At 41.1% G+C, this 24,653-nt stretch overlaps 2 protein-coding genes across 3 annotated transcripts; both read left to right on the plus strand.

Moving 5' to 3' along the window:
* LOC131331305 ((S)-8-oxocitronellyl enol synthase CYC2-like) lies at positions 1-2,045 on the plus strand. Its single transcript, XM_058365187.1, has 2 exons — positions 1-278; positions 620-2,045. The coding sequence occupies exons 1-2, from the start codon at positions 240-242 to the stop codon at positions 1,751-1,753; spliced, it is 1,173 nt and encodes a 390-aa protein (XP_058221170.1). The 5' UTR covers positions 1-239; the 3' UTR covers positions 1,754-2,045.
* An 18,535-nt stretch (positions 2,046-20,580) lies between these two features.
* Positions 20,581-22,942, plus strand: LOC131331306 ((S)-8-oxocitronellyl enol synthase CYC2-like). Of its 2 annotated transcripts, none has more exons than XM_058365188.1 (2): positions 20,581-20,727; positions 21,452-22,942. In XM_058365188.1, the coding sequence occupies exons 1-2, from the start codon at positions 20,689-20,691 to the stop codon at positions 22,589-22,591; spliced, it is 1,179 nt and encodes a 392-aa protein (XP_058221171.1). In that variant the 5' UTR covers positions 20,581-20,688; the 3' UTR covers positions 22,592-22,942. The 2 variants fall into 2 exon arrangements, with proteins under 2 accessions (XP_058221171.1, XP_058221172.1); XM_058365189.1 differs by lacking the exon at positions 20,581-20,727 and adding an exon at positions 21,106-21,330.
* Positions 22,943-24,653: the final 1,711 nt, after the last annotated feature.

Genomic DNA, 24,653 nt, shown 5'->3' on the forward strand with positions numbered 1-24,653 from the left:
TTCGGCAGAAATCCAGAACCTTCACTCAGTCGAGTCTCTCCAATCCTTTTTGGTAAGCAACTGCGTCATTTCCCCAACCAATTTGGACTCTTCTAATTTACTAGTCCCACGACCCAACCGAATCAATGTTCATCACAAATCACAACACTCTCTCTTTCAGCTTCGGCTATACTCCTATATAAGACTCTTCAATTTCGCCATCTCCCATCTCTCTCTCTCTCTCTCTCTCTCTCTCTAAAATGAGCTGGTGGTGGGCAGGAGCTATCGGCGCTGCACGGGTACGCCTTAATCTTTCTTCGTTTTGTGTGTTTTGTTTGTTTTTTCAGAAATTTTGTTAGATTCGTATCATATTTTTTGGATTAATTATTGTTTTGACAAGAAAAGTCTAAAAATTAAAAAAGTACAAATTATGGCAAAAAACAAAAAAAAAGTTTAATAAAGATGAAAAAAGTATCAAATAATTGACTTAACGATTAATCCCAAAAATTACGACAAAAAACTAAATAAAAAGATTGTGAAATATAAAAATTATCGAAATAAGTTTCGGTTTTATAAGTTTACAATAACACGGTCTTATTTATCCAAAAACTAACATTGTTTTTCCACCTAAATTTTGCAGAAACAGTACGGAGACGATGAACGCCCCAAAGCATTCCAGAGCGTCGCACTAATCATCGGCGTCACCGGCATCGTCGGAAACAGCCTGGCCGAAATCCTCCCTCTCTCCGACACCCCCGGCGGCCCGTGGAAAGTCTACGGCGTCGCCCGCCGGCCCCGCCCTGCCTGGAACGCCGACCACCCCGTCGAGTACATCCAGTGCGACGTCCTCGACGAAAAAGACGTCGTCTCCAAACTCTCCCCCTTGACCGACGTCACCCACATCTTCTACGTGACGTGGGCCGACCGATCCAATGAGGTTGAGAACTGCGAGGTCAACGGCGCCATGCTTCGCAACGTCCTCACGGCGGTGATCCCTAACGCCGCCGATCTCCGTCACATCTGTCTCCAAACGGGTCTTAAACACTACGTGGGACCCTTTGAAGCGATTTGGAAGATACAGGCCCATGAACCCCCTTTCGAGGAGGACTTGCCCCTGTTGGACTACCCGAATTTCTATTACACTCTTGAGGATATCCTTTTTGAAGAGTCCGCCAAGAAAGACGGGTTGACTTGGTCCGTTCACCGACCCGGAACGATATTCGGGTTCTCTCCTTCAAGCAGGATGAACATTGTCGGCACCCTTTGCGTTTACGCCGCGATTTGCAAGTTCGAGAACAAGCCCTTGAAATTCCCCGGGAGTAAGGCGGGTTGGAACTTGTTAAATGTCGCGTCTGACGCGGACCTGATCGCGGAGCAACAAATTTGGGCCGCGGTGGATCCGTACGGGAAGAACGAAGCATTTAATATAAGTGACGGGGACGTGTTCAAGTGGAAGCACTTGTGGAGGATTTTGGCGGAGCAATTTGAGGTGGAGTACGAGGAGTTTGATGAGAGAGAGGAGCAGGTGAGCCTGAGTGAAATGATGAAGGACAAGGGTCCGGTGTGGGATCAAATCGTAAGAGAGAACGGGTTGGTGCCAACCAAGTTGGAGGAGGTTGGTGTGTGGTGGTTTGCCGACTTTACGCTTGGATTCGGGGGCGCGGTCGATAGCATGAATAAGAGCAAAGAGCACGGGTTCTTGGGGTTTAGGAACACCAAGAAATCCTTTGTATCTTGGATAGACAAATGGAAGGCTTACAAAATTGTACCCTAATAGCCGGTTCGCATTTGGAAGAAGAAAAAGAAAGTTAATAGTATTTGAAAACGATGGGACTATCGTTTGTTTTGGTGTATGTATGTATGTATGATTATAAATAAAACCAAGGTAGTGTGGCATTTGTAATTCGAAATAAAAAGGCTACACTGCTTCACATCGTTTTGTATGAAACGTTTGTATTAGAATCCTTTTTGTTTGGTCTTTGCCATATTGTTAGTTGAAAATGTATTTTTATTCAAGGTTTTTTGTATTTGAAGTATTTGTGTACAAGATACGTATGTTTTTTTTTTTTCCCGCTCAGCAAAGGAAATTTTTTTATTAGACTCGAAGATGATACATCGAGTAAAAAAAAAGGAAGAACCAGAAAATTCACCGCAACTCTTAGGAAAAAGAAAATTAAAAAAAAAACAAAGTTACACCCAAAAGTACACCTAAATCATGAGCCTTATAACACCATCAAGATGTCTTTCAAAATCTTCTACCGTATACACTTTTACATCAAATTTGATTTTGACCCACCGAGCTGCCCTTGGTTTGATTAATTCTATCACTTGGTTGAGATCAGCAACTTTGTTGTTGAAGACAACATTATTCCTTGTAATCCAAATAGACCACAACGTTGCAAAAAAAAAAACAGCACTCCCCAAAGTATTTTTCCAAATTTTTGAACCAAAAAGAAAACCAGCAAGAAGATAACCCCAACAAATTCGAAGGAACCACCCAATCCATATTCCACCACTCTGCTATTTCCAACCAAATTTGCCTAGAAAACAGGCACGTTAGCAGCACATGCTCTGGTGTTTCCACTTCCAGTAGACAAAATGAACATGCCAAAACCTACTCATCTATTCCTAACAAAATGTTTCTGCTATTCAAGAAAGATCTAGTCGCAATCTTGTTTTGACATGCCAACCAAACAAAATTCTCTACCTTTGGAGGACTAAGATTTCTCCACAAAGATCCAAGTCCAGTATTGTCACGCCCCGCCCCGCAAACGACACTCAAAGTGGGCCCGAGTCAGCGCGACCACGTGGCATTCCACACAGAAGACCAAATCACACCTCACAACCTGTCAGAAATAAACACCCAGCGGAAGACTTAACACCTTAACATAAAATGAATCAACGTATTGACCAATCAACCATGACATCGCACAATCAAGAAACAATATCTGCATTATAGTACTTTAAAAATTCTATACTTCAACACATCCACCGATGACTTACTTACAACTTGAATAAACCAACTTCTTCATCAACCACCTATAACAAACTTGACCATCCACAACGCCAAGGCTAACCTCAAATAGAACACCAGCCATCGACCAAAGTTAATTACAACCTATACAATTTAAAATCTTTAACTATCCATAACTACAACTCCATACAAATTAAGTTCTGCACCAGCTAAGGCACTCCACAACAATGTAACCAAAATCCCACCTGACGCTAGCAAAACGCCTCAACACAACGACCAGTAGTGAACCCACTTTAAGCAACCTACTACCTAGTAGACCAAAAAGGAAAGCTAGAATGTGTGAGATATAGAAATGCTCAACATAATACCACAATACCCGAAGGAATATCAACCAGAATATACAGCACTAACATAACTGAAATACTTGAATATATACAACAGTTATAACCAATATATCCACCCAACTGAGCAATAATAATCAATGCACAACAATATGAATGTAATCACATCACATGAAGTGACACGTCTGCCACATCACATGTACCCAAGGTATTGTGTCCCGCACACCATATTTCCATTCACCGTTAATTAGACGGCACAACCCACAACATGGTGTGACTCACTCCACAAATTCAAATCAACGACGATCTATCCGTCCAAATTCAAATCAACGACGATCTATCCGTCCAAATTCAAATCAACGACGATTCAAATCAACGACGATCTATCCGTCCAATTTCAAATCAACGACGATCTATCCGTCCAAATTCAAAATCAACGACGATCCACCCATCCAAATTCAAATCAAAGACGATCTACCCGCCCCACAATCTGCTTTCCCCAACAGAGTCGATGCTCTTGCAAAAGGATCATTCCCCAGGAGAGTCCACATTTCTGTGATCTGTCTATCAAAGACAGCGAAGCAGCGGTCTATCCGCCCTTACGTCGAATCAAACAGGTTCTTCAAAGTTCTTGCATTCTGGATAGCCTTGAAAGAGGGTGTCTAGAAAACCTTTGACGTTACTTGTCTCCAGTCAATGGTGCATCAAGTGCCGTCAAAGGGGGGCTTCTGTAGACACCCCATTCTGGACTGTCCAGATAATGTTATTTGTCGATCTTTTATTTTCCCAATGATGATCTTAGTCGAAAACAGTTTAAGGACAAAGGTGTGGTTGAGCTTTGAGCGTCCCGAACCTCTCTCAAACCCCTTTCGAACCCTTCAAACCAGAGCCAAACAGCCCCAGCAAAACCCAATTGGCATACGCCAGCGTCCTGAAGGCGTACGCCAGTCATCTGCCACGTGTCAGTCATCGACCAGTGGCCCATCTTTTACTGGCGCACGCCAGTTAATAATGGCGCACGCCAGTCAAACCCAGTCAAATCAACTTTATTCAGCAACTTGGGCGGGACTTTTGTGCCACCCTGACGTCGGCTACAGCGTCCCTGATGATTACTTTCGGCAGAGACGTTCCCTCTCTCTCCTACACCCCCCATCAAGGCAAGTCTCATGCATTTAATGCATGGGAGGCTCCAACCTTGCCTTAACCAGCCAAACAGGCCTTAGCACCAGACTGATCTCAGTCTCTCTCCCCCCTATAAATACCCCCCTTGCATTCATTTGCAAGGGGTTGGCCTCATTAAGAAGAATAAGTTCTCTCCTTCCTTCTTTCTTGCTCTCCATTTTCTTTTTCTTCCATTGAAAGAGAAAAGAAAACAGTCCACTTCCATACATCCCACTGTCACCCAGTCACCATCAAGCCTCCATCTCCAAGCTTTAAAGTTCAATACCACCTTCAATCCTCAAACAAAAAGGTATACCACCTTTGTGTCCCTTTCTGTTCTTGGCCCCTGAGGGGAACCAGTGAGGCCCAGGCTAGTAAGTAATACTAGTCCTGGCCTCAAACTGGTAAAATTCGACGATCGTATCAGATCGAACATGGCGCACGCCAGTAACACTATGCCGTACGCCAGTTTTGGCAGTACGAGCACAACTGGCGTGAGGATCATGGATCGTCATTCCTTTTGTTCTATCTTTATGTCAATCACCCTTGCATGCTAAATAACCAGTTTATTGCTTTCTGTATGCTTAGAACTGTTGAGATACAAAGGTTATTTCCTATTCTTTTTCTGTTTGGAAGGCCTCTGGGATCCTTCTGGTCATGTTCCAGAGCCCAGATGATGTAAAAGCCAAGCACTGGATTAGGGTCAAACGTGCGTACGGCAGTCAATGACTGGCGTACGGCAGTTAAAGCTAGGATCCAGTGGCTGGCCCTTGCATCTTAGTTCAGTCTTGGCCTCTTTTCTGTCCCCACTCTGTTTAGGGGGTTTCTTGTCTATGTTCATGGCTTCAAGCCATCCCAGCTGTCTGTAAATATATATATCCTGCTTATTTAACTGCATGGTTTGTCCTGGGTGTGCGCTGGTCCTTTTCCAGAGCCCAGAGGGTTGCAAACAAGGACTGTGAAACCAGATGAGTGGAGTACGCCAGTCTCCCAGTGGCGTGCGCAAGTCATATCAACATGCAGTGGCTCGGCCAGTGCATGCTGGTAGAACTTGCTCACGCCCCTGCGGGGCAGCGTACTGCATTTTGTCCAGTTTGCTCAGTGCTTGTTCTCAATCTATATTGTAGCATTGCAATCAAGCCATTCATGAGCATTTTTGTCATAAATCACAACTTGTTACAGTGCTTTAATCCCCATTAACTGTTCCCCCGCCCTAACTGGCTAAAAAATGATCAAATGAGAGAGAAATGCAAATGTTTTATAAAATGCCCGAGTAGAGACCGATCTCCGGATTGGGCGAGAGGGGTGCCATAAAACCCTTCCCCTCTCGTAACATGGCTCCCGAACCTCAGATATCGAAGGTGACAACGGACCGGTCTATGCCTTTTCAAAATCAAACAAACGTGGCAAACGTTTTCGAGTTCGGTTCCTTGGGTGCTCTCACCGCTAAAACCCGAGTGGCGACTCTGAATCGAGGCGTTTCGCCGCGCTTTTCCAAACCCAAAAAAGGGGCCGCACCCGATTTCACAAGGCGAAATTTCCGGGGTGGCGTGCCCACACACCACAATAATATTATATTGAGGAGAACCATATCAAACACACTTACCTTTGTATCGACCGAGGTACGCCAAACTTACGGTTTTGACCCCTCCCAATTGACTAGCTTGATACTTAACCACAGGTTAACCATATCAGTTTATTGAACACTTAAACGTCACAACTAACTCTTAATAATAATCTATAACGCCGACAATAGATTAAAGATGTTTAACGCATACTAGCATGTCTATCTCAAAGGTTTAGAAGTGTCTATAAACAAGCGTAACAATCAAACACTACATAACCCTTACATTTGGTTTGAAATCTACGACCAACCTATCGTATTCTGTCTATAACTTCTTATAGGATTAAAACCAAATCATAAAACCACCACCATTAGAAAGTACACCTCTGATACATGAATTTTGATATAAAATTTGTTAAAAACAGAGTTTGAACGACAAAGTTATGCTCGTCCAAAATTACACAAAAATCTGTCCAAAATCACAGATTCTGCACGTCTATCAACTTCAAATAAAAAACTGATTTAATTTGGTACAAATTAAGCTACAACTTTCACATATTCCGAAAGACATACAAGTCCAGTTTCAGAATCAACAACCCGTGCGCTAACCCGATACCCGAGCTAAAAGATATAATCATTTTTCCAAAATGTGTCAGTGCAGCAAATACAAAAACTCAGCATGGATACACCAAGTTGTAAAATTCGCCAAACTTAGAATATGCATGTAATAAACTCCAAATTTGGTACACACTATTATCACTCATCAAAGTTTATCCTTGATTTTTTTCAGATTTTTCACAATAAAGAAACCTTATCAAAATTACCCCCAAACTTAGAAATTCTGTGCAGTTAATCACAATTTTTAATAAAACAGTCTGTGTTTGAAAATTCATTAAAAATTGAATACTTAATACTTTTTAATAATTCCAAAGCCAAAATATCACCAACTCATCAATCTTTAAGACTCCTAAGGACCCATAATCAGAAGGATCTCTTAACTATAAAAAAAATTGATAAAAAAAGCAGCTCTGTAAGTTGCCTGTTAAAAAATAGGATCTTGGCCACAGTTAGATTTATGATTTTTATCTTTTTCTACACTTCTCAGAAAATTCTAAAACTTTAACACAATATAATAGACACAAAATGAACCTTCAGTAAAAATATCAAAAATTAACAAGCTTTCTAGGTACCTTAAATAATTTCATGAAGAACAGTTCTGCACCTTAGTTTTTTCCTTCTTCTCCTTCCCTCTCTCTCTCTCTCTACGTATGGAGAAAGATAAATATCCCCACGATATTTTGTTATATAAGGGCATAAGAGAATTTATCACATGCAAGCTGAACTATGTTCTAACTTATGCTCCAATCACAAATCACACACAAAGACCTTCGCAAGTTCTATTATTTACAATTTAAACTCCTAAAACATATAGTTCAATTAAAAGTAATTGAAATACTGAAATATCCGGGGCGGGTATTACAAGTATTGGGGGTAAAAGCATATGCTTCCCATAGACCATACACTGACTTCACATAAAACATATTATTAGAATTACCAATCCAAAGCATTGCATCCATTCTTGTCGGCTCCAGAACTACATTCTGTAATCTCACTACTAACTCATCGTACTGTGCTCTTTCCCTCTGAAATATTCTCCTCCAAAATAACAAAGTTCTATCCCCACTGCCCTCTGTATTGATCATATCACAAACCAATTCCTCTTTTTGTGTTGATGCCAGATAAAGTCTACGATATTCCTCTTGCAATGTTTGATCCCCTAGCCATTTGTGCTTACAGAACAATGTATTAGAGCATCTACAATGGTAATAATCAAAATCAATAATCAAAATGTGCCATGTCAGCATTTGATTATCCATTTTGTTCATAATCAAACTTAACAACCTCTACCTCCACATTGGTTATTTTTGTATTCCTAACCAAAAAAATCCACACAATACACAATGCACATTTGTTCAATCGCAAACGAATTTCAATCATGCACCCGACCACACCAAATTGTTTGTCTCAATAAGACAATTCCAATGTGGGGTGTTTTTGAGTTATTGAGTTTTGAGTTTGGTTATTAAATTTGGTTATTGAGTTTTGATTATTGGTGTAAAAATTATTAAGTTTGGTTATGGAATGGGTGAAATTTGATTATTTGCTAAAAGACTTGTAACTTTGCTTATCACAATGTGGATGCTCTTACTACCTAAGTTAACTAAATTCTAAAATTTGCTTGGATTATGTTTCCCACCTCATTAGCTGAATTTCCAATTTCGCAGATGGCTTTCCAGATTGTAGATGTCGGCTTGAAGATGGTAATTTGGGGTGCCAATCTTGATGTGATAACCTATACTTCCTGCACACCACTTTAGCCCACAAGGAATCCTTTTCTCTACTAAATCTCCACCACCACTTAGCTAAGAGAGCATGTTTTTGTTCAATCAATCTTTTCACCCCCAGTCCTCCATATTCTTTACTTTTCGTTATCGTATCCCATTTAACCATCTTTTTCTTATCAATGGAATCCCCCCAAAAAACTGCATTTTCAATTTTTCAAGTGTCTTGCAACAGAAATTGGCATCTTAAAGATATACATGAAATAGATAGGCAGATTATTAGTATTTTTGAATTGATAAGTGTCAACTTACCACTTGAGGAGATAAATCTTCTTTTTCATACTGCCAATCTTTTCTCCACCCTATCTACCACATGTTGCCAGTTTGAATTTTCCGAGGATTAGCACCAAGTGGGCGCCTAAGGTAATTCAATGGGAGAGATCCCACACGACACCCAATCACCTGAGCTAATATTTCCACATCCTGATCTAGACATTTAACCCCACACAACACACTCTTTGAGAAATTGATTTTCAGACCAGATATGAATTGAAAAATCCTGAGAATCCTTTTCAAAACTACCATTTCCTCCCAACTTGTTTTGGCAAAAAATCAGTGTATCATCCGCAAATTGTAAATGAGAAACAACCTCCCCATTCATTCCCATCTGAACTCCATCAATTAACCCAATTGTTCGAGATGTAACATACAAGATAAGTATGTTAACACTGCTGCTTCCTTGACATATCTCCAAATTTAACCAATACTTACTTATTTCACCTGTTTTCGTCTTAGACCCACAAAATCAGACCAAGATAAAAACAATTGAGCTGAAACTAGAGACCAAAACATATGTTCCTTCTCTTGTCTCTCTTCTCACTCCCTGTTATACTACCACAGACCCAAACAAAAGCAAATTACCCAAAACCCAAGACCCACATCATTACTACAATTGCCTGCTAAATCGTCGCTCCGAGTAGATTTTGTTCGAGATGTTTAATTCTATTGGTCTAAAAAACTATAAAATCTGGAGTACGTCTATAATCAGAGCCGGTCCTAAGGTAGTGTTTAGTAGCTCTAGACAAAATTGTGGAGTGGGGCCTCACATATTTGTATAATTAAACAACAGAAACAAAAATGTTTAATTATATTACTATATATTTTGGTCCGTATTGAGCACATTCAATGCTTTGGTTCCACTTCCAGCCGCCTTTAGAGCATCTCCAAAACTCCAAAATAGAGAATAGATGTGTCATATTAAGAGGAAATTTTGTAATTTATCCTATATTTTCTTCATTTTTTTTTATTTTTTGGAAGAATCTTAGAGGGACTCATTGTCCTTTGGGTCTCCAAATATAGAGGAATCCTCCAAATATGGAATCTCTAAAAAAGACGATAAGTTCCTCCAAGATTCTTCTAAAAAATACAAAAAGTGAAGAAAATATGAAATAAATTATAAAATTTTCTCTTGATGCGTCACATCTATTCTCCATTTTAGAATTTTAGAGATGCTCTAAAAGTGGTTGCTTTGTATCCTACTTGGACCTTGACCTGGGTTCAAAACTTCAAATCATAGTAGCTACATTTGCGTATATTGGTTTATTTTTGGCGAAGAAAGAAAACACCGGATTTTGCCCTACCTTTTCTTTCACTACTCCCACAAAGTCGATAACGTCAGCCCTCGGCATGCTAGGAGTAGCAAAGAGGAGTGCGTAGCTCCCAATAAGCACAAAACGACGCCGAATAAACTAAATTTTCTCACGAAAAGTCAAACAAGATTTGATAAATATCCTATAACATCTGCATGTTCATAGGACTTCGGGTTGGTGTTGTGCACCTTACAGTACCGTGCTGTACACCTACGAGGCGTCAGATAGTGCATCCGATAGCTCGGACCTTATTTCGGCAACCAAAGATTGAGAGCCATTCATCGCCAAGATGAGATCTGAGCTGTCGGATGCACGATTCGATGGCTCAGGGGTGCGCAGCACGGTGCTGCGTACACCACTGCTCAACACTATCCTCAATTTATGTTGGGAAAATGACGGCCAATGACGTGTTTTGATAATTAATACCTACCAAGGACATGCTGAGAATACTGAAAATATTCTTAGCTAATACCTACCGAGGACATGCTGAGAATACTGAAAATATTCTTAGCTAATACCTACCGAGGACATGCTAAGAATACTGAAAATATTCTTAGCGGATATTAATTATCAAAACACATCATTGACCGTCATTTTCTCATTTATGTTCATAGCCTGACTATGAGGGACAAGAAAATAGTCTCCTCTTGTTTCTCTATCAATCAAGACTAGTAGGAGTATTTCTTTTCATTTTTTGTCAATCGGAAATAAACTGCTACTCCATGAATTGTTTTTTGCAAACTTCAATTTTCTAATGAAAAGCTCCTAGTGTTTTTCGTAAGCCAGTGCGTCATTTTCCATCTCCCAATCTCAGCTCATGTCATTTTTCGTAAGACAGTACGACCCAACCCGCCGAAGCTCACCTGCAATTAGGTGTGTAAACGAGTCTAGCCAAACCGAGCTCGAGTTCGGTTCGTTTAGTTAACGAGCCAAAAATTCGAGCTCGAGTTCGGCTCGAGTCTTAACGAGACGAGCTTAGTTATTTACTAAACGAATCTTTTTAATCGAATCGAACTTCCTTTACCGAGCAAAGTTTTTGTTGAACGAGCCGAGCTCTACTCGACTCGTTTAGTAAACGAGCCGAATACTCGAGCTCGAGCTCGGCTCGTTTACTAAACGAGTCAGGTAGGGCTGTAAATGAACCGAGCAGCTTGCGAACTCGGTTTTGTTCGGCTCGTTAAGGCAAGGCAAGGCTCGAGCTCGGCTCGTTTAGTTACCTGCAATCCAAATCCATCTTCCTATTAGCCCCCTCTCTCTCCTTCAGTACCCATTCATTATAGAACTGTGCTATTCACACAGAGAAAACCCACACAGATTACACACAGATTTTTTGTGGGACCCATTATGGGTCCCGCACAAACAATCTAAGTCATTCATTAAATGTAAAACATTTTTTCAAGGGTCTTTGCAAAAAATCAGATCAATCCAATATCTATAGAAACTCGATTCAATCATCTAACTTTTCATTCGGATTTTAGGATAATGAAAAAATAGATGATTGGATCGAGTACTAATAGGTATTGGATTAAGCTAATTTTTTGCGGAGGCCCTTGAAAAAATATTTCACATTTAACAAACGGCTTGGATCATTTTTGTGGGACCCTTAGTGGGCTCCACAAAAAATCTGTGTGTAATATATGTAGGTTTTATCTGTGTCGTTAGCATTATACTTCATTACATAACCACCACCCGGGTCTCTCTCTCTCCTTCAGTACCCATTCATTACATAAGCCCCTCTCTCTCTCCCACACTCACACACAAACAAACAAAATGAGCTGGTGGTGGGCTGGAGCCGTGCTGCACGGGTAATAATTACATCTGCCCTGTAAACAAGATCTACCCATCACATGATATGATGTCTAATTACTAGCTAGGAGGATCTCCAGAAATTTTCAGTAAATTAAAGGCTATGTCTTTTTTTATAACGACGAAGTTTGGTATTACTAGAATAATTAGATTAACATCATAAAAACTAAACGTTTCATTTGATATCACTCGTTCCAATGGCAAACCATTGTTTTACCCAAAACTTGGTAAAACAGACTCTCAGAGCAGTTATATTTTCATTTTGCCTCCCAATTTTTCTCACTTTCTTCCCTCCCTTTTATATCGATTCTTGACCAATGTTGCCTTTGCCAAATTTTCCTCACCTTTATTGTCTTCTCAACTTTGCTTTTAGCGAAAACTCCATTAGCATCAAGTTGGTCAAAGGGGCATCATACAAAATGAAACTTTCGATCACAAACTGATTTTACTATTTTTTTTTCCATTGTCATCCTCCTCTTCTGATGATAGTGATGAATACATTCTTCGGTGCGCCGTCGGAATTGAATACAAATTGATTTGGTTCATGATTTGATTCTCCCTTAATCTGGTGAAAAAATTGACTAATTAAGACTCAATTCGGAATGAATTTGACTAAAAGAGTGGTTCTTGCATTTGGGTGTTTTTTAAATCAGATTTAAATCCGAGTTTAAATTTGGGTAAAGGCCGGACATGGTCTTTATCACCTGATTTTCCGCTTAAATTTTTGCAGAAAAAATTAAGAGACGATGAACGCTCCAATACATTCCAGAGTGCCGCTCTAGTCATTGGAGTCACCGGCATCGTCGGAAACAGCCTAGCCTAAATCCTCCCGCTCTCCGACACCCCCGGCGGCCCATGGAAAGTCTACGGCGTCGCCCGCCGCCCCCGCCTGGAACGCCAACCACGCCTTCGAGTACATTCAGTGCGACATCTTCGACGAAAGCGACGTCGTCTCTGTGGGGGGTGGATTTCTTCGTGATCTTTCTTGTGTTGTTTTCTCTATCTGCTGGACCGTGGGAGACGGCGTTGAACTTGGGGTACCTGCAGAACCGAAGGGGGATGTTCCTCCGGGAAGAAGCTCCGACAAACTAGTCAGTAAGTGGAGAAAGAAGAAGAAGAAGTTTGGTAAGAATAAGCTAGTAGAGGAGAGAATACAGCCCAGAAGTAGTTTTTTCTGATCATCTTTCTTAGTGGTAATACCCTTCTATTTATAGGTGAAGGGATAGAGTGCTTAGCAAGTTGGCTTTACGTTCCACGTGTCGTGTAATGCTCGGATGGCGTCCTGCAGCAGGGCCATTTAATGAGCGCCACTTCCCAGATCTTTCAGAGTCACATGGGTCGATGTCAAAAAGGTCGCATCACTCAGAGATGTCACTTCGAATATCAGAAAGGACAGCTCACTTATCAACAGATACTTCTGGAAGGTTCCATAAACGACGATACTCGGTGGAACTCCCTCCTGATGGGTAAAACTTCTCCGAGCATTTGACGTGTTATCCGAAGAACAACTTAGCCGAACGAGAGGACATCCTCGGGCAATAGGTAGGATCATCGAGTGAACTCGAATTTACGTGCGTTCGGAAAGGCGTACATCGTTCGGCGAAGCACCCGAGGATCCTTCTATCCTTCGGAAGATTAATGACACATCACGCCTAAGCTCATCTTTTTATTTAGAGATGAACAGAGACAACTGGACGATGGGTAAAATAGAGTGTGAATCTGTTCCTCCCATTGGACCTTGTGAACCCTATGAACCTTCGGATATTTCGGCCCCCTACAATAGCCCCTCAACTCCTGCTTCATTTGCTCGGACGAGAAGGAGGAGTTGAATAATAGTTGGCCGAACGTCAATGCAGATCCGAAAAATGAATGAACACTGTGTTCGGTTTGTTTGGCTCAATTTGCACCCTAGGAACTACTACTATTTATGGAGTTCTGCTAACAACAGAGACAATTCGCAGAGAACCACGTAGAGACAAACGCGTTTGGCCCCATTTCGGGTCTTAAAAAAATCTAGAAAAATATCCATAAATTTTTGAATATTATTTTATGGGGCCCTGTAAAAAATCAGCTCCAGTGGATATCGGTAAGTATTATTTTTTGATTCGTAGGGGCGAAACTGCTCAGTTCGCCCTTACGAATCAAAAAGTAATACTTACCGATATCCACTGGAGCTGATTTTTTACAAGGCCCCATAAAATAATATTCAAAAATTTATGGATATTTTTTTAGATTTTTTTGGGACCCGAAATGGGGCCAAACGCGTTTGTCTCTGCGTGGTTCTCTGCGAATTGTCTCTGCTCATAGTTTTTTTGATATAATAAGTATTAGAAATTTTGGCTCAGTAGAATCATAGCATAACCAATTAACCAATCATATGTTTACTCCCTTCTTGTTGGACTTTAGCCACATTTTTTTTAAGAATAAATTCTTTCCACCGCCGGTGGAAAAGTAGGTTTTTCCACCTCCGTCTTTTTCGATCCTACCGTCTATTAATTGTTAATCTGAACCATTCATCTTGTAGACCTCACATAGTAATGTATCCACGCAAAAAATGAACTCGATAGGACATCGATAGGAGTATCAAAAATTGAATTTTGTTTTGCAAAATGGACAGTTTATCTTTATTATTATTGACAAAATCAAATCATCCATTTTATAAACCAAAATTCAAATTATATTTACCGACTTCCGATCAAGCTGATATTCTTTGCATGGTAATACTTGACTACGGGTCTTAAAATATGAATGGTTCAGATTATAATAATAGATGCTCGGTGGAGTCCAAAATGAATGGTGGTAGAAAAGTAAGATTTTACACCGGAGGTAGATATAATTTATTCTCTTTTTTTTAGACTTGTTTGACACCAAAGTGAGAAGAAAAACGAGTCTCAGCCCTTCTATCTCCGGCCCAATTCTTTAACCTGCGCTCTTGTTCTATGTTTTCCGCTAAGCCCAATTAACCAGCCACATGGAATGGGCTGTGGTTTAGACGGCCTTCTCTAACATAGTGATAGTGGTGTTGAATTTTTTTTTGAGAAACTTCCTGGCCGGTCCTCCTTGGGTGAACAATAGCCCACTAGATCCTGTCCAAAGAGCCCATAGTCTAGTAAGTTCTCTTGATTATTTTGTGGACAAAAATACCTCTCGCAAAAAAAGGCGATTGGAGGAGACAAAAATACCACCACCACGCCGCCGCTGCCACCACCACCGTCGCCGCCTCCACCATTGCCACCATGTCGCCACCACCGCCACAACCACCACTCCACCACCACCATGTCGCCACCACCACCATCACGCCGCCCCCACCACCATCACTCCAACACCACCGCCACCATAATGACCACCACTACGTTGCCGCCACCACCACCACAATTAACAGTGTTAATTAATTATCGGCGTATACAACCTCCTACACCACCACCATAACACCGCCATCGCCACCATAATGACCACCACCACGCTGCCACCACCACTCCACTATCACCATCATGCCACCACTGCCATCACCACCACGTCATCACCGCCGCCACCAACACCACCACCATAACAATTAACAGTGTTAATTTTTGTCTAAATTAATAGTGTTAATTAACAGTCGACCCATATAAACTCCTACACCACCACCACAACCATGCAGCCACCACCACCATAATGCCGTTGCCGCCGCCACCCTAACGACCACCACCACTCTGCCATCGCCATTGCCACCACCACCACTCCACCATCACCATCATGCCACCACCAACACCACCACCATGCCGTCGCCGTCACCATTAACACCACCACCATAACAATTAACAGTGTTAGTTTTTGTCTAAATTAATAGTGTTAATTAACAGTCGACTCATATAACCTCCTACACCATCACCACCATGCCGCCGCTAGCATGTCGCCACAACCAACGCCGCCACCATATTCGCCGCCACCACCTCCGCCACAATAATGACCACCACCACGTCGTCGCCGCCATTACCACCATCACAATTAACATTGTTAATTTTTGTCTAAATTAACAGTGTTAATTTTCATATAAATTCACACAAAAATTAATAGTGTTAATTAACAGTCGGCCCATACAATCTCTTACACCGCCACCACAATCACCACCACCACCGCCACAATAATGACCACCACCATGTCGTCGCCGCTACCACCACCATCACAATTAACAGTGTTAATTTTTGTTTAAATTAAAATGTTAATTTTCATATAAATTCACACCAAAATTAACAGTGTTAATTAACAATCGGCCCATACAACCTCCTACACTGCCACCACCTCGCCACCACAATCACCACCACCACCGCCACAATAATGACCACCACCACGTCGTCGCCGCTACTACCACCATCACAATTAACAGTGTTAATTTACATATAAATTCACACCAAAAATTAGCAGTGTTAATTAATAGTCGGCCCATACAACCTCCTACACCGCCACCACCTCACCACGACCACCACCCTGTCGCCACCACCATCACAATGACCACCACCACGCCTCCGTCACCACCACTCCACCATACAATTAACAGTGTTGATTTTTATCTAAATTAACGGTATCAATTTTCAACTAAATTTACACTACAATTAACAGTGTTAATTTCTATCTAAATTCACACAACAATCAACATTGTTAATTTTTATCTAAAAACACAATTAACAATTAACAGTGTTAATTGGTAAAAGTGTAAAACCATGATTAACAATGTTAAATTCTTTCTAAATTTATAATTAATAGTGTTAAATTTTGTCTAAATTTGCAATTAACAGTGCTAAAGCATGATTTGTTTGTTTCTTTTTTGACTTATTTATGTCCTAAATTAACGGTCCAGTAGATCAAATTATGTAAATTTTCAAATCAATGAATCATATTTGATTTTCTTAATAAGTTGGCAACGAGAGATTGGACAAATCAATCGAAACGGGAAGTTGTTTATTTTGATAGCTCTGTCAGTTGGAAGGCATAAATTTTCAGTGCATTAAAAAAGATCCAACTAGTAATAAAGCACTCCAAAACAGAATTTTTTTGGAGCTACACCCCCAGATATCTACCTCAACATTGAATCTCAGCCGTTTGCCTTTTCACATTCCTTATTTTCAAATAATCATAAGATTCATAACACACTATTACTATATTATACTCATGAGTCCTGCCATGATCTTCAAGAAGGCCCCATCTGTATTTAAATAACCCTGTTTCTGGAGCATTCCTGTGCTTAGCGTTGTAACGTAGAGCAATTGATCTCCCTCGAGATTTCCGCGTTCTACTTGATCAAAATGTAATCTTTATCTTTCCTGCTTAAGTTTTATATAGACATATACACGTACACATGAATTAGAGAAATTGTTCCCTACCCCTCAATCTTCCACCCTAGATCAGAATCCGATATCATCGAGTGGCAGAAATTTGTCGGGAGCCGTCGACGGAACCACCTTTTCACCTATGTCGGCGACGGCCACTCTAAGATCAAAAACGATTTTAGAGCTATTCTGAAGGACAAGTGCCTCAACGAGTCAACCGTGTGCCGGCACGTCGATTGCTCCTTGAACAACTGCGTCGACGGGAAGACTGCGGTCATGGCGCCACCACCATCATCGAAGGAGCCGGAGACGATGAGGTAAGACAGGGGGTTGAAGTTGACGCAGAAGATGAAGTCGGCGTGGCCCTTGAGGGTCTTGACGCGGTCCTTGGAGCGCGCGTCCCATATGCGGAGGGTGCGGTCGTTGGAGGCGGAGGTGAGGTGGTGTGAGCGGAGGATCAGGCGAGGTTGGAGACGCCGGCGGAGTGGCCAGAGAAGACGGAGAGGAGGGTTAGGGTTTGGCCGGCGAAGTGGCCGGATTGGCGAAGGACAAAGTAAATCCAGTAAACCCAACAACAGTACAAAAGCTATTTAAGTGAGGGTAAATAAGTAAAATAACAGTCAAAGGACTTGGTGGGAATTGAACTTGTGGCGTGAAGGATCTGGCGGGCTAAGAAGGCAAAAATTAGGAGCGGCCCAGAATTATCTCTTTTTTTTTCCATTTTACGAAGTATGTGTCCGGATAGTCTAAAGTCTCGATAGTGCACTTGTTTAGTCATTTAAATTTTAACACACAACATATACTACAGTGTGCAGCGGCGGCTTCAGGGTTTTACTTCTCACTTAAAGAAAAACATAAAGAAATTTTTTGTATACAAAGCTCTATGTAAAATGAATTTTTTTTACTACAATTAAAAATGAATTTTGCTTAATTTATTTTGTTTTGTTGAGTTATATTATCTACATACTCACAAATTTAAGTGAATTTTTTTTTTTGACTACTGATCATGAACATTTCAGTGCCGACAATATGAAATAGTATGAAAGAGAAATCAAATTATATGTAAAAAAATACGACATTTTAATGCATTTTTCCAGTCTCCCCCCTGAAATATATGTGGAGCCTCCCCTGGCAGTGTGTATGCCCCCATGCATTTGTGAGTGTGCTCAGACCCCGGACTCGTCGTGAGAGAAGGCGAGGAAGGCTTGAGCTTGGGCCGTCATTTTATTTATTTATTTATTTTGGGATTTATGTTGTCCGCTAAGCCCAATTGACTCTGTTTTCTATTTGTAAGAAGCAAGGTAAAACAACCTTAAATGGAGACTGAAGTACTTAACGTTATCTCAAATTTTAAAGACCATCTTTCTATTTGTATCAGAGTTAGTATAAAACAAGAATTAAAAATATATAGTACTCCTTCCGTCCCAAATTAGATGTCAATTTTTGATAGCCGTGTCAATTTCAATTCTTCATATCTATCAATATGAATCTCAAAAAATATGTAATATAGATCTTGTTTGATAATTTTCGATTAGTTCTATTATACAAAGTTTTCAAACTCGTGAAAAACATTAAAGATTGAAAGATATAAGCGATGAAAAATGACAGGAGTTTCAAAAATTGTTATCCTTTTCGGAACGGAGGGAGTAGAAAGTTTGGGCCCCTGGTCTAGTCCAAACAATTTGTTTTTCATTTTATTTCTTTTAGTGGCCTGAATGCTTTTTTATTTATTTATTTTTTTGGGGTCAGGCTTTTCTATTGTGTATGGGTCTATGAAGTCGCGAGACTCACGAGTCAATAAAAAAAAAGCTCTTAAATTGGTACAGGGGCATTTGATTGAATTAAGATTACTTCTGCAAGCAAGCAAGCAAGCATGATGTCTGTCTTGCGACACTTCATGAATGATTGCACGCTTACGTGTTTTGCTATCCCAAGAACTTTGCCAAAAGCCTCAACCAATTTTGCCAATTTAAAAGATGTGCATGTGATCCATGCAGATATACTTATATCATAACCACCCCATGCACGCAGGGAGGAAACAAAAAAAAATGCAGACATTCTTTATTCATCGAGGGCTCGTTTGTTTGGCGGGAGTACCAGCGAAGTGACATAATCTTTGCTCTCTCTCTCTTTTTGTCAGTCAAAGTCACCATTGAAACTTGAAAGAATATATATAGTATGATTAGCACTCTTATTTGAAGAGGAGTTAAAACTTATGACATTCTTTCTTCTCGCACCTAGTGCACTCTTAATACCGTTAGCCAATGGCCTCTTGGCTGAAGTGACCCATATTTGAACCCGACGCATTTCAACTTGGTTACTATTGACCCGGATTTGACCCGTTCATATTCAACCGACGATCCGTTTTAACCCGTCCAAACTGGCCCATTTACCACCTCTATAAATTAACAACATAGTGCCATAATTAGATTCTTGTTTTAGCAGGGTCACTTTGAACCAATCTTCAGTCACGCAAAAACAATATGAATTAAGTTTTTTAGCAAGAGTTGAACATAAGACCTTCAATCACACGGTTAATCAGATGCATACAAGCCGTTCAAAAAAAAAAAAACTACACAAAAGATACTTTCGATAAAATATTTTTTCCTCTTTTCTATCACATGAATTTCACTTTGCTATTCAACAACCTAAAAACTCTAATAAGAAAAATTAAAAAAAACCAATTTTGTTTGTCGGATGGGAAGAAAGCCGCATTCATGCTATATGAAAGTAAGTAACGATTGTGGATGATGGGATTGGTATTCCATGATTAGTCTTGGCATGATATGTGCAAGTTGGTGTGGAATACACCTGAGTTATGAAAAACGATCATTTATCGTGGTTGTAGAAAATATATTCACCCCCTCAATCATTGGACCTGCTATATGTCCAAGGACGAGCCAATGCGAAATGTTAAGTAATATATTACTCCCTCCGTCCATTTTTAAGTGTCCTGTTTCGTAACTCCAGCTTATTAAAAAGACATCATCATTATACCTTTCACATCAACTTTTTCCTCCACTTTCCCAACTTACCCATCATCATTACACTTTTACTCACTTACTTTTCAAAAAGGAATCTACTTTTAGGGGCAAAATAGACAATACATCAACTTTTACCCACTAACTTTACAAAATGGACACTTATTAAGGGACAGCCCAAAATGGAATACTGGACTCTAAAAAAGGGACGGAGGGAGTATATCGGAAAATCTTATTTGCAGATCATTCCGTAAAGAAGAGATTACAGAGGCTAATCACGCGCGTCCAAAGTGTTTTCGGACGGTTCGGATTGAAAATCAATTATGACCAGTAACAATTAATTGTGACCAGTCATAATTAAAAACGAATCTCAACTATTGATTGCGCGTATGGATGACTGAGATTGCGCTGCTCTGTGAACAAGTTGTTCACGGAGCCTCCGTAAATAAGTTTCTCTCATATTATATATAGAGTACCTTAGCTAAATTAATTTCTCGAGTACAATACCCCTTTTGCTGGAGTTGTCTTCCACCCTTTTGTGTTATCTTTCGTCTCTTATCTAACCTCCCACAATCTCCTCGCGTAATGAACTGGTGGCGTGCTAGAGCTGTTGGTGCTGCAAAGGTATTTTATTTGCAACAATATTATAGTGACATGTCTAGGATACCACGTTTAGGTCCCGTTGTTTTAAGTTTTTTATTTTTCATTTAACGAGACATGTCATTCTCTCACAATACAACACTTTTAATTTTAAAAAATAAATACTTATAATTTGAAAAATAAAAAAGGGTCTTAAGTGACATGTGTGGGATACCACGTGAATGGTCATTCCTGCATCAATAAAGAAATGACCGTTGGGGCTCATTATGAGTCTTATGGCATCTAAAACACGATAACCAAATATTTTTTTATTTTGGGTAATTTACGTGTACATTTACTAAGCAAATGTGCTCAGATAGTATAATTGTTTCACCTATACAGCTAAACTAACGTGATCCAACCCCAGTGCAAAACTCGATTTGCTATTCTAAGGGCTCGTTTGGTTATCGTTATGTATTTATACCTCAACAGAAAACAGAGGACCGAATTTGTTTTCCACCTCGTCTCTATATCAAGAATCAAGACCACCGGCTCTCTCTCTCTCTGCATTTTTGTTGTTCCGCCATCTCCCACTAATCAAATCCAAACATGAGCTGGTGGTGGGCCGGAGCTATAGGCGCTGCAAAGGCATGAACACACACACACACACACGAAAAGAGTCGTGATCCGATCAAATTGACTACATTTTCGGTTCACACCGATTTCCATAATTATAATCTTAACTAGATTTTCTTCATTTGACGTGCAGAAAAAATTCGACGAAGATGATCTTCCCAAAACCTACGAGAGCGTAGCCCTGATAATCGGCGTCACCGGCATCGTCGGAAACAGCCTAGCCGAAATCCTCCCGCTCTCCGACACACCCGGCGGCCCGTGGAAAGTCTACGGCGTCGCCCGCCGCCCCCAGCCCTCCTGGAGCGCCGACCACCCCGTCCAATACATCCAATGCGACGTCTCCGACGAAACCGAGACGCTCTCCAAGCTCTCCCCCCTGACGGATGTCACCCACATCTTCTGGGTCACCTGGGCCAACCGCCCCACCGAGTCCGAGTGCTGCCACGCCAATGGCGCCATGCTCCGCCACGTCCTCTCCGCCGTCATTCCCAACGCCCCCAGTCTCCGCCACGTCTGCCTCCAGACCGGCCACAAGCACTACATCGGCCCGTTCGAGACGTTCGGCAAGGTCAAGCCCCATGATCCCCCGTTCACCGAGGACATGCCGAGGCTCAACGCCCCCAATTTTTACCACACCCTGGAAGACATCCTCCTCGAAACTGCGGCAGGCCGCGGGGAACAGACACTCACGTGGTCTGTCCACCGGCCCGCTGTGGTATTTGGGTTCGCCCCGCACAGCATGATGAACTTAATAGGGACCCTATGTGTTTACGCCGCGATTTGCAAGTACGAAAACACGCCGCTGAAGTTTCCGGGAACTCCAGCGGCGTGGAACTGCTACTCGGTCGCGTCTGACGCAGACCTTATAGCTGAGCACCAGATATGGGCGGCGGTGGACCCGAACGCGAAGAACGAGGCTTTCAACTGCAGCAACGGGGACGTGTTCAAGTGGAAGCACTTGTGGAGGGTCTTGGCGGAGCAGTTCGGGGTGGAGTATGTGGAGCTTGATGAGAGAGAGGAGAGGGTGAGCATGGTGGAGAGGATGAAAGGTAAGGAGAGGGTGTGGGAGGAGATTGTGAGGGCGGAGGGGCTGGCGCCGACGAAGCTGGAGGAGGTGGCGGTGTGGTGGTTTGTGGATGTGATTTTGGGAGGAGAGTGCATGCTGGATAGCATGAACAAGAGTAAGGAGCATGGGTTCTTGGGGTTCAGGAATACTGTGACTTCGCTTGTTTCTTGGATTGATAAAATGAAAGGTTACAAAATCATTCCTTGAAATGATCTGATTACCAAATAAAACCAAACCGAACCAAGCCGAACCTTGAAATGATCTGATTGATCAGATGAAATGCATTATGAAGGCGTGTTTCGAATTTCCGGTTGTTATTGGCAGGGATGTGTTTGTCAATTTCTCATGAGGAGAGGATGAAAAGTGATCCATGGGATTGTTGTTCATGGAATTAGGACTTGGCATTGCCTCTTCCTTTCTTTTTGTGCAATTTTAGGTTCGTTCTTTCGTTAATGTAGGGATTTTACCTCTGGAGTGCTTTGTAACAGCCTGAATAAGAACAATGTGATTCCCCTTGAATTGGGTTGATAGATGGTTAAAAAACCAATAAGTATACAAGACATCATGACTTTGAAACAAATTGATAGCGAAAATGTTGTTAGGATCCAGGAAAAGTTTTCCCGAAAATGTCTCCGAAAGTGAAACTAATGATTGTGATTCACTTTGATGTGTATGACCCAAACATATCAAAGTGAATCTGAACCATCCATTTCTCTTTTGGGACATTTTTGGGAAAACTTTTTCTGTACCCTAAGGGCCGGTCTATATAAAGGGTTTAAGATGACAAGGGACAACCCTTGAGAGAGGGCTCATGTATTGACTTTGGAGGCCTTGTGTGGCTTCAATCCTCTCACTCTTCGCTCACATCTCTCTCAGACGTACACTTGGGTGGACAGCCAACTGCATTTCCGGTTGACAGAGCCATTTGAGCTCCCAGCCTTTGATGCGGCGTGAGATTAGAACAGGGTTGAGCTTGGCCTATAAATCAGAGCTTTCGGTTATGGTATTTGTATCAGATTGAAAGAGCAAACACCGAGAGATTTGTGAGGCAATATTGCAAGAGTTTTGAGTTCTCCAGCCAATATAATCAGCTGTCCCCCTTGGAGTACCCGAATTTGAAGAACTACGTATATTTTGGTATTGTCCTATACGGGCGCAACATGATGATCACGGGCAATGGTAACTCAAGCCAGAACTCAAAAACCTCAAGTCGGTTGTTTAGTTGGTAAAATAAGTTTGTAATAATTAAACAAGTAAGCTTAATTTGACATGTGAGCTTGATGCAACCTTTAACATAAACAAGTTCGTGATATTTTCTTGCAACTAATTTCGGAAAAAAATGATGTGCTGCATTAGAGCTCACCTCTGAATATTAGAAAGAGAGAATCGGAGTTGTCTGAAGACCAAATTACAATCTTGATGAAGGTTACATTTGTTGGATTATGAGAGGGCGCTGGAAATTTTTGATTTCGTCCAGACGCGATAGCCTTGGATGGCTCCCCCTTTTGTTTTTCTTGTTTCGCTCCTATGTATGCGTGGATGGAGAGGAATAACAGAGAGCACAGAGAGAGTCCCAGAGAGGGAGAATAGTGAGTAGAAATCTAGTAATTTCTCCATTATTTCCGGCGATCGAAATAGCGTATATTTCCTGGGTAGCGGGCGTTCCGGGCAAACCATGTAAATTGAGTGTAATGTGTTCACCTCTTTTTCACTTATCCAGTTATCCTGGCCCTTTTGCATCTTCGATTCTGTTCTATTTTTGTAAGGAAGAAAGATATTAAACCAGGTTTTCTCAGTTTTCACTAAGGAGATGGCAGCTTGGACTGTCCAACTTAGAAGTGGAAATTGCATTCCTGATTAATTTTTAGGTGGCTGCTATTATTCACAATATGGGCTGATAGAAATTTTCCAGAACAAGAGCTCTGTCTCTGTCATGCACGCAGTGAATTTTCAGACTGAAGGTGAGATTTGAGCAAATCCGTGAATATGTAATGGGTTGATGAGCTTGGAGTGGCCGGGTATATATGTATCTCCCCTTCCATAGAGCAAATCCGTCATTTAAACCGCCAAAGTCAAAATTTTAGCAAAATTCATAGCAGTAAAGTAACAATACCGGCAGGTCAAAGTTACTTTTAAAAAGTAGTAAAGTCGTCTTTGATGTCAAATTTGACAAAAACTTTGAATTTGTCAAATTTGTCACATCACCTTAGCCAGCATGCATGCATCAAGAAATGAGATGATTTTTAATTTGACAGTCTAAAGTTTAAAT

Source organism: Rhododendron vialii, chromosome 6a, assembly GCF_030253575.1.
Source record: "Rhododendron vialii isolate Sample 1 chromosome 6a, ASM3025357v1".
In the NCBI taxonomy this organism is placed as follows: Eukaryota; Viridiplantae; Streptophyta; class Magnoliopsida; order Ericales; family Ericaceae; genus Rhododendron; species Rhododendron vialii.

Bases quoted from the DNA above. Each gene is read 5' to 3' on its own strand.
- LOC131331306 (XM_058365188.1), top strand. From the start codon at position 20,689: ATGAACTGGTGGCGTGCTAGAGCTGTTGGTGCTGCAAAG. The intron at 20,728-21,451 runs GTATTTTATTTG...TTTGACGTGCAG, and splicing joins GAGCTGTTGGTGCTGCAAAG to AAAAAATTCGACGAAGATGA.
- LOC131331305 (XM_058365187.1), top strand. From the start codon at position 240: ATGAGCTGGTGGTGGGCAGGAGCTATCGGCGCTGCACGG. The intron at 279-619 runs GTACGCCTTAAT...TAAATTTTGCAG, and splicing joins GAGCTATCGGCGCTGCACGG to AAACAGTACGGAGACGATGA.